The sequence below is a fragment of the Populus euphratica genome, unplaced genomic scaffold (assembly GCF_000495115.2).
Source record: "Populus euphratica unplaced genomic scaffold, PopEup_1.0 scaffold662.1, whole genome shotgun sequence".
In the NCBI taxonomy this organism is placed as follows: domain Eukaryota; kingdom Viridiplantae; phylum Streptophyta; class Magnoliopsida; order Malpighiales; family Salicaceae; genus Populus; species Populus euphratica.
The window spans coordinates 33,235-44,505 of NW_011500534.1; the positions used below are offsets into that span (position 1 = coordinate 33,235).

Below are 11,271 nucleotides of genomic sequence, written 5' to 3' on the forward strand. Positions count from 1 at the left end.
TACTACTACTACTACTATTAATATTATTATTATTACTATTACTATTGTTGTTGTTGTTATTGTTGTTTTATAATTGTTTTTTATAATTTGTACAATTAACCTCCCTGTGGTTCGACCCCGGTCTTGCTGGGTTATTTATTACTTCGACACTCCTGCACTTGGGAGAAGACATCAATCTTTTAGTCGTGTCACCCTACAAAGTCTACCACTTGATGTACGTGACCACACTCTCATGCACGTGTAGGAATAGAATAAAAGGAAAAAGAAAACAAAAGAAGAAGAAACAAGAGAAAAGAAACAAAGTTATATACAAGAAAAGTGAAAAGAGAAAATACAATAAATATCATAATTTATACAAAACTTACCTCCCTGGCAACGACGCCAAAAACTTGACACAACTAAAAGATTGATGTCTTCTCCTAAGTGCAGGAGTGTCGAAGTATGTGATAGGCCTCCATTTAAAATGAACATTTACCTCAAATTAAAGGCATCTTATATTATTAGATACGTTATTATAAAACATACTTTAGTTAAGGAGTTATTGATACTTCCAGTGCAAAATGATGATATATATAACTTTGATAAAAATGCACTTTTAAGCACTAATCAGTACACCACTTGCACGAGGTTGGACCTTGGTTATGGAAAAATAATTTTTTTCCCCTCTTTTTGCACGTTGACCCATAGTTGCATCTTTTGGACCTACTAAAAAGCATTTGAAATTACCTTTCTGTCCTTTTTTCTTTCATCCCATTCATTTCATTGTAACTGTAATAGCAATTACATAAAACAAACACCATTGCTATTACACAACCCACAAGAATGACCATCGCAACTTTTTTTTCTTCTCATTCATTTGTCATTGATTTCTATATAACTATAGGAAAAAAAAAAGAACAAGAATAACCCCCATTACTATTTGGTTGTTGGACACTAAATCCTGCTTCTTTCAGACACCAAGGCTGTAGTTTTCGTCTGGTTAGTTTGATTAATTGACTGGCTCGCTCGTATAATTTACTTTAAGTTATTTTTATTCATTGCTTGTTAACCTAGATTTGTTTATTTACTTATATGAATTAGTAGTATTTTTCTTTGTCTGAGATTACTACTTATTTTTTTCAAATATCTATCTTATGTGTAACAGACCCAACTGTATGATTTGATCAACGCTAAAAAATCTCAACATATTCTCTTAATTTAAGGATAATTTTTTTATAAAAAATTTTATCAAAATTTCAGCAGAGTTTCATTTATATTTAGAAAATCTCAAGTTATCGACTACTATCAATTTACTCAATCAACCCGTCATCACAAGGTCTCATAATTCCGAACCTTATATCAACCATCAATATTCAATACCTCATATAATTCACACAATATATAAAAAGAGTTTTTACCATATTTGTTTGAAATACTATTAGTAGATCCTCTAACCTTGACAATTATTTCATCATTATTCTCTTCAATTCATTATTATTATTATTATTTATAATTTATATAGTTAGCTTCCATGTGGTTCAACCTCAATCTTGTCGGGTTGTTTATTATCTCAACACTTTTACACTTGAAAGAAGATATCATTCTTTTGGTCGTGTTAATTTGTAAGAACTTGTGTCCTTTTGTTTTATTAATAGCATGTTATTTTATTTTGTTATTTCTTATATTTGTTTAGGTATATTTTAGGATTGTTAGTTCGTTGTTTTAAGCAACGTCTTTTATACTTTATTTTTCTATCTTAAAATATTAAGGACAATGTCTTGTTTTAATTGGGGGGAGAGGATAGTAGTTGATAAAAAAAATAACTAACCAACTAATTGCTTTTGTTTTTAATAAAACCATTTGACAAAACTATTATTATAATGGTAGGATAAGGAGAAATTTTATTAACTCTTAAGACGCATCTTGATAAATATTTTTCACTAGTTATGTGCAATATTCATAACAAAGTCTATTATACACTTTTCATGAAATATTTAGATTTACAAATTCTCGTATTATTATCATTTAATTTTGCTCATATACTTATTTAACAAGTATTCTTAAACCTTCATTTTCACATACATACTTTAACATATAATTATGGATTGCATATTGGATTATTACATTAATTATATTTTTTTTTGTTAAAGGTAACAACTAAGGCAAAGGTAATGTATATAATTTTCACAAAAAAAATTGATAATATTAAAGATAATAAAAATATAAATAATTTTAGTTCAATAGCCTCCCTAACTTAAATGATTAAGCTCGAAGGGATATGTTAACACCTAATACTCTAAAATCAACTAACTTGGGAGCTATTGACCGAAAACTGTTACATAGGTTAAGGAGAAAAGTTTAAGTGAGCTATTGACCGAAAACTGTTACATGGGTTAAGGAGAAAAGTTTAAGGAAATCAAACATTGCATTATCTATGTATCAGTATTTACAACCCGTGTTACTAAGCTCACAAAGGTGTCTCAACACTTAATGCTCTAAGACCAACTAGTCTAGGAATCATAAGTTTAAAGTTTGTTACATGAGTTAAAGATATATTGTGTTTTAAGTTATATGTATATATATTTAAAAAGAAAAAAAAAGAAGGATAATAATCTCAACCTAAGAAAGTTAACCATAAACATTAGAACAAAATTTTGTTTTCTTCCAAGAAAAGCCCCATAACTATGTGTTGATATATTGAGCACAAAAAGAAGGTTTATTAATATCTTATTTAAAAAGTATGAAGCAGATATATAAATTTAATGAGAGTTTCTTTATTTGGATAGATTAATGGAAGTTAAATGATGAATGCCTTGCTTTGTGGAACTTGCAAATTATTTTTCTATTTTAATACTTTGATTACTAAGGAGTAGTAATAGGCTGGTTAGTAATAAGCTGGTTGAGGGGTATGATTAATACTTAAAAGTGCATTTTTATAAAAGTTTTATATTATTTTTTCGCACTTAAAGTATTAATAGCTCCTTAGCTAGAGCATGTTTTATAATAACATATCTAATAATATAAAATACCTTTAATTTAAAGAAATGAAAGCCTATCACATACATCAAGGGATTGATTGATGTGATTAACTATTGAAAGTGAAAAGACAAAGAGAGGGCTAAGCTTAGAAAAGAGATGTTAGTTCAGTCTAAACTGAAACATTGTTAAGTCATTAGGTTATATCTAGAGTTGTAGAACATAGATTTAGATTTGCTTTGTATGAATGGAAAGCTAAGGTATAGGCCTAAAACTTTTATAAAGAGTGCAAAATTCAAAAAGGTTATTTTCAAGTTCAAATTATAGTAATAACGGAGAAGTCGAAATCTGTCCTGCAGCATAGATATTATTAAGTGTTCATCTTATATCTCGAGTTTTAGAAGTCCAAATGATTATAAAGAGTGCAAAATTCAAAAAGGTTATTTTCAAGTTCAAATTATAGTAATAACGGAGAAGTCGAAATCTGTCCTGCAGCATAGATATTATTAAGTGTTCATCTTATATCTCGAGTTTTAGAAGTCCAAATGATCTCTTTTTGCTTTTTTATTAGAAAGCTAAGATAATTTTCTAGAACTTTTATGAAGACTATCTATCTAAATTATGATGTTAGCAATGACATTTTGTTTAGACAAAAAGATAAAGATTGTCACCAAGTCAAGATGTGGCCACTCACTCAACAATTAATTAACAAATCAATAGTTTTAAATTTTGACATATAAAAGGAGGTATTTGCCATGCATTTAGGCATCATGGTTTTCAGATCAAGATCATATTCTTGCTCTCTTTCTTATTGTAATGCTTAAGTTTTGCTTATATTAATATTTTATTTATACTTTTCATTTCCTTTCCTTTACTTAGTTAATTAAAATCTTATTTATGTTCTTATCTTGTTTATCTATGTTTCTCTTCGTTATTATATTTAGCTAAGTTTATCATATCAAGGTGAAAAAGGTACACTAATAATGTAAAAATAAATATAATATAAACTTAACATGAACTTTAATGTTTGGTATTAACATATTTTGTATTTGTTATCTTATTCACTCTTAATATTTTGCTTGTTAAATGGTTAATATAGATTCATGTTATATAACTCTTGGTACAACAAATACTTGACATTTTCATAGCCTAACCGTATGATATAACTGACACGCGCTATGAAAAGAACTTGACTTATTGTTAACATAAGTTATAATCATGAATAATTGATAACATTTACAAGTATTGATATTATTCGAATAAGATAACTAATGTAATCATGTTAACAATTTATAATCTGATTGAAACCTTCTTGGTTTATGGTTTCTAGTTGGGTAATAAAAGGAGTTTATACTATACTTGTTTGAAATACCATTAGTAGATCCTCTAACCTTGATAATTATTTGATCCTTGTTTAATCTTTATATTAATCTTACATCTCAAAATCTTCTTCAACTCCTCCTCCTCCTCCTTCTCATCATCATTTATAACTTATATAGTTAACCTTTCCTATGGTTCAACCCCGGTTTTGTCGGACTAAATAACATTTAGGTCAATGTAATATTTATCTGGTCAAGTAATATTTTTTTCTTATATCGTTGGTTACCATCTCGAGATAGTAAAAACAAACATATGTAGGATTAAAGGGTCGAGATGATATAGAAAATAGAGATAAAGTTGTGTATGGTAATAATATATAAAACAAAGTGAATATCTTTTATTTTATTTAATTAACAATGGACAAGAGATAACAATATATAAAAAATATATTTTATTTTTGATATGTATTATTATTAAACTTTTAATATTCAAAGTAATAAACATGGATCATTATTTTCATTTTAATTTATAATGAACTTACTTTTTTAACTAACTTCTTATGATTTCTTTACTCATCAAAATCATGTTAAAAGAGGATTTATAATTATTATAAAAAAATTCATTTCTAAAAGATAAGATAACTAAATTATAGTTTATTTGTTATTAAATTATTTCTTTAATAATTAATAATAAAATAAATAATTAAACACAATTATATGTCAAATAAAATATTTGAGCTATTATAAAGTTAAAATCTAACATGGTTAGAAATATAAGATAATAATTCTATTACAAATGCAATTTTTATTTTATTATCATTTAATCTCTCTGCCACTTCATCATTAAATCTAATTGCTTTAAGAACATGACCAATTTTAATTTATCTATATAATTACTATATTGTTATTTGAATAATAAAATTAGTTTTCTTTCATTAGGTTAAAAAAGCTCACTCATTTACTATATTGTTATTTCAATAATAAAATTAGTTTTCTTTCATGACCAATTCTCACTCTTTGGTTAATTAATTTTATTCAGCTATAAAAAGGTATTCTAATTCATTTATTTTTTAATGATTATAAATTATCACATTATACAAAAATAATTTATTATTCTTTATAAATTTATTTTTTTCATATTAATATAATTATATTCATAATAAGTGTTTTTGAAAGTTAAGATGTTGATTAGTCTGTGTGTGATAAAACATATTTAGAAATAATTAAATTAATTTTTTTTAAATATATAATCTTGCATTCTAGAGCAAAACAAAATTTTAATTGAAGAACACATTAATTAAAAAAAGAAGGAGAATAAAAAAAACATAAAATATCTAGGCTTGTAACTAAGCCCAATTGGTCGAAACATTTTGAGCCGAATATTAATAGATAAAAGGCCGAAGGGATCTCAATAAAACATGTCCAAACTTTGTGGCCATTCATTCAATATGTAGACTTCTTCAACAGTGGCTTTCACTCACAACTTTTAGGCCCATGATTGGAAAATTTAAAATCAAAGGAAGTCTCCGGAAACTCTATTTATCTTAATAACCTGGAAATTTAAACGTTGAAGTCAGATTTTTCCCCCTCCCCAGCCCTAGCCCCTAGGGTCACCCTTTTACAAGATTTCTATCATCTGTTAAACAGAAGCAGATCCAAACCCCCCTGGAAAAAAAACATTAAAAATTGAAAATGAATCAAAAGCAAGACCCTCATGAAGATCAAACCAAGAAACCTGCACCATCATCGTCAGATTTAGAATCTGAAAAGCACGTCGAGGTCGAGGTCAAGGACAAGATCAGCGATCCTCACAACTCTGATTACGCTGCCTACCCAAAGCTAGACCCTCAAGACGTCGCTCCTCCTCTTGACAATTGGGCCAGCGTATCCATGGGATCGACAACACTTTCTAAACCTGCAGGCCCAACCCAAGGCTCACCTACCATCGCCGGAACTACTGTCACTACCATGCCGGCTGATTCCAATCCCTACGTGTCTCCTGCCCCTGTTGCCCCTTCTTCCTCCAAGAGTAGTTTGCCTCACTATTTTCTTTTTAAAAAATTAATTAGGGTTTTCTTTTCTTTTTTATTAGTTAATTAACTGGCATTTTGGTTCTTTTTCTGAGTAGATAAAATGGAGGCGGTGAAGGATGTACTAGGGAAATGGGGAAAGAAGGCGGCAGAGGCAACGAAGAAGGCTGAGGATCTTGCTGGCAACATGTGGCAACACTGTATGCTTTTTCCTCCTTCCTTTTTTCTTTGTACTTGATTGTCTTATGTTTTTGCTTGGTAAAATTCATATGCTAGTCAGATTTTGGAAACTGTTACTCTTTTGCAAGACATAAATGATGGTAATGTTCTATGGCCTGCTTCTGCATATAATGGAATTGTGAATTTTGACTAGTTATAGTGGAAGCGCTTTCTTTTCTTACATGATCAGTGTAGAATCAGCCTGTTCAGCTCGGCCATGCCCGTCTTTTTATTTTGACGTTGGTGGTGGTCTGAATCCACCCTTATCCTTTTTTGACTATTCTATCACCTCTTGATGTTTTTGTAAAGATGGTCTTTAGTTACAACTTAGAAATATTGTGGCCGTTAAGCATCTTTGTCAGAGCTTTTCAGCTTAAATTTCTACACTTGATTGTGCCATTTTATTTAATTCTTAACACAGCAATAACAATTGGGCAATCTGTGCCTTTTGACTTGGTGTTATGAGGTATTTTGTGTTGTGTTCAAAGTTATTGCTTCCTGCTGGATTCATTTATTAAAAAGAATTCTGATTGAGAGTATCATGTGATACTCTGATTTCTTCACTGTTTTCCTTGTTGAAGGCCTAATATATATTTTTAGCAGAATCTGTTGCTTCTGGCCGCTGCAGTTGTGATGAGAGTTATTTGATAGTTTGAAATGATTGAATAATTTATTTTAGCTGCTGCACTGATAGTTATTCTGATTTTCAAATCAAACCGATTGACTAAATTTCATGTTTAGCATCTTCTTGTTGAACTTCTGATTCTGAAATACTTTTTTGACCAGTGAAGACAGGCCCTAGTTTTGCTGATGCTGCTGTTGGAAGAATTGCTCAGGGAACCAAAGTTCTCGCTGAAGGTGGTTATGAGAAGATTTTTCGACAAACTTTTGAGACTGTTCCCGAGGAGCAACTTGTGAAGACATTTGCATGCTACCTGTCCACTTCTGCTGGTCCAGTTATGGGAGTATTGTATTTGTCAACGGCAAAACTTGCATTCTGCAGTGACAATCCTCTGTCTTACAAAATTGGTGAGCAAACTGAGTGGAGCTATTATAAGGTATGCAAATTGTGCTTGTCATTATTTTGGCAACATAATTTAGATATCCAGGCTATAGAAGCAACCTATCCATGACAGTCTTCTAGCAAAAGATTTTTTTTTTACCATCCTTTATGCATTGAGAAACTGCTTCTGTTGGTTTGGGTTATTGTCATAAAGCTTGCATCCCCAATAACTGCCAGAGTTGTACTATTAGTCTAATATAGAGATTTGTTTTATTTGCTGGGAAGAAAAAGGAAGTGCCTGCATGAGAATCCAGTTTACAATACGAAACCTTTATGTGAGAAGAATATGCTTGAAACCTTTAACAATTTGTGCATCTAAGTATGAACCATCAAGTTAACAGATCTTTGAGTGGATAGCATAGCTTTTAGATTTAGTTTAATGTGGGCTGAGTATTGACTGACTAGTCCTTGTTAACAAATCCTTAAAAGTGCTATTTGCTGTATGGTTTCATCTGGCAGTGGTGGTTGCTAACATATCATGTAAAGTATTCTCTCCTTGTCATTCAAATATTTTCATAGACCAACTTATAGTCTGCATGCATTTTTATTGGCGTGGGATTTCTTCTGTAGTCTGGTTATGGTGCTACATCTGTTGATAATTTTGATGATATATCCACCCTTGCCTTTCATCCAGTTTGTTAATGATCAATCCATGGTACAACATGCCACATTGAGGTTCTAAGATACCTTGAGAGCAGTTTTCTTAACGGTCATACTTCACTAATTTTCCTGGTAGACAACTCGGATAATGTTGTGCTGTCCTCAAGATTAATGTTGATGATCATTGGTATTTTGCCAAGTGTCTTTCCATAGCAACATTATTGATAAATCAATAGCAATTGACTATGACATGACCATCTACAGCTATCAAAGGGTGGAGGAAAAGCTTTAATTTAGAGTCCTGATGTTTCATCATTATTATTTTTGTTATACAATTGTTCTTCATGGAATCTATCTTACCAAAAGACCCTGCCCAAGTTTTACCCTTTGTATCATTGTGTATGTAAGTGCACCATGTCTGCATGTGTTATCTATGGCATAAAAAATAACTTTTTCTGCAATATAAATCCTAGCATTATTATAAATGATGTTGCCAAAAATAAATCATAGCAACATATAACTTGCAGTGCTAAGTCCTATTTTTCTTTGGACCCACGGATTTGGATGCTCAGGCATCACTATTACAAATTTGCATTATTATCTTGAGAGCATAAGTAAAAAAAAAAAAAGAAGGTGAATAGTATCTGCAATGTTGCCTTTTCATTTGAACAACTGTACTAGAGTCACTGATTTCTCCTACAGTTAAACTAGCAGAGGGGTTTATAAATGTGAAACAGGAGCTGATGTATTGGAATTTATTGGCTCTTTGCTTAATGATTATATCCCAATGTAGGCAAATAAGCATCCATTTGTCCTGTCCTCGTTTGGAATCAAATCTAGTTTTAATCTCACAAAGGTTCTTATTTATATCAGTCTTTTCTCTGTATGTACATAGGTTGTTATTCCATTACATCAGCTGAAGGCTGTCAATCCATCAACAAGCAAAGTCAAATCAGCTGAAAAGTATATCCAGATTATTTCTGTTGACAACCACGAATTTTGGTTCATGGGTTTTGTGTACTATGATAATGCTGTTAAAAGTCTTCAAGAAGCGTTGCAGCACCACACTCCATGATGCGTGCTGAGCATCGCAGAACAACACCCAGGTCTGGAATTCCCATCATGTCCCAAGAAGCACGTTATGCTCTGCATGTTGGTGTAGATAAAATTATGGTGCTTCAGAATCTGGAATACAATGGGAAACATGCATGCATGTTTGCATTTATTTGTCATCGTAACAGGGATTGTTATTTTTAGTTGTGATATGCTGCCTGTCAGATAAATAGTTTAATCTATGAGAGATGAGGACTGTAATTTCATACATTTTTTTTTTCATATAATTAATCGACTGTTTGTCTTAAGATAATTACTCTTTCATTTTCATTTTTCTGTCTTGAAGATGACCTCTGTTTTTCTGTCAGTCTTTATTTCCGTACCCTCTCCAAGTGCTCTATGAACAGCGCGTTTCTTCCTACGCTTCTGCTTAAACTTTGAATTGGAATGAGAGGATTGCCTCGGTTTTTTCAGTTCAAAGTTGAAGATAAGGCTGTGAATTCCTTTAGTTAATGGCTCTACAGCAAGCCGATAATGGTTTCTAACAGCAGCCACCTGGTAGTGGTGGATATCTCGAACATCAGTGTGTAGCTCTATCGTTTTTACAATTATGATCCTGCACCCTTCTGAAGGGAGTGGGATATTTGGATCCGCGTGTCTTGGGTCTATTTGTTGTTCTTGACCCTGGAATATTTCAGCTTTGAATTCGTCGGGCCCTTTCCATCCAGTGAATAATATATTTATTTGCAAATCGAGGCAGCGTGATCGATGTGAACTATGAAGTGATTTTGAGACTCTGGAGCGCATCCACCTCGACCGTTTTCTATTACTCTTTACGAGTCCAGAATTTTTAATTTTTTTACTTATTTTATGGTTTGAGTTTTTATTTTTTATTTTACAGTTAAATTTTTAAATATTACATTTATGGTAAGACTTTATGTTTTTTTAAAATTGATGATAAATAAAAAAATCAACAAAATATATATTTATTTACAAGATGGATAATATATTTAAGATAAATGATATATAAGAGCTCATGAATTTTAAATTAATAAAAATATTATTAAATAGTTGTTGGGTTGTTTTTTTAAAAGGAAGTTGTTGCTTTGTTTTTATTGAAAAGAGTGTTACACATTTTTTAAATAATTACAAAATTGAAAAGAGTGTTACATATTGTTTAAATAATTATAAAAATTCCATAAGTTTCAGTATTTAACAATAATTTCCAGTCATATTTAAAGTCATATTTAAGCATGTTTTACCAAATAAAAAATCCAATAACCTCCTCCATCATCATCTCCAACATATCCTCCCTTGTTTTCACCATAATTCTATCAAATCAACCTAAATAATTATCATCATAACTAATCAACAACATTTTCCTTTTTATTTTCACCATAATTTCATTAAATAAACCTCTCAAAATTCTACAATTCACACAATAACAATACAAACTTAATATTAAAAATGATATCATTAACATCAAGTTTTAATAGCGTATAAAGCTGCAATAACTTGGACATACTTTCAAGAATAAATAGTGAATGAAATATGAAAAAAGAGTTGCAGTCAAAATATCATAAGTATAAATTGGTAAAAACAAACTATTTTATAGATGTGATTAAAAGTCATGTGAAAATATATGTATTGATTGATGCAAATCTATAAATGAAATTGAATCATCTACGAGAGAGGAATGAGATGCAAATGATGTTGAGTTAATGGTAGATAAAGTGAAGAATATAAAAGATGAATTATGTTTGGATAAAAACAAAATTAACAATATGGAAGCTAGTTTAGAAAGTATGTAAAGCTATTGGTAGTTGCTAATTTAGCATATGCAATGTTATTAGTTATAACAATTATATTGTTTGAATTAAAGAAGTGAAATAGAGTCAATGTATTTACTAATATATTCAAAATACATTCAAATTAATATCAATTATATCAAAAGCATACTAGTAGCAAGCATTAATAAGCCTACAAACGACAAAAATTCACACACAAGCATCCATAAATATTTCAACATGTC

The 11,271-nt window shown here is 30.3% G+C and overlaps 1 protein-coding gene across 1 annotated transcript; it reads left to right on the plus strand.

Annotated features, from left to right (window-relative positions):
• Positions 1-5,825: 5,825 nt before the first annotated feature.
• On the plus strand, positions 5,826-9,552 carry LOC105115239 (GEM-like protein 1). The gene is made up of 4 exons (XM_011012086.1): positions 5,826-6,303; positions 6,403-6,504; positions 7,310-7,581; positions 9,082-9,552. Exons 1-4 carry the CDS (start codon positions 5,967-5,969, stop codon positions 9,259-9,261), a joined length of 891 nt encoding a protein of 296 aa, XP_011010388.1. The 5' UTR covers positions 5,826-5,966; the 3' UTR covers positions 9,262-9,552.
• Positions 9,553-11,271: the final 1,719 nt, after the last annotated feature.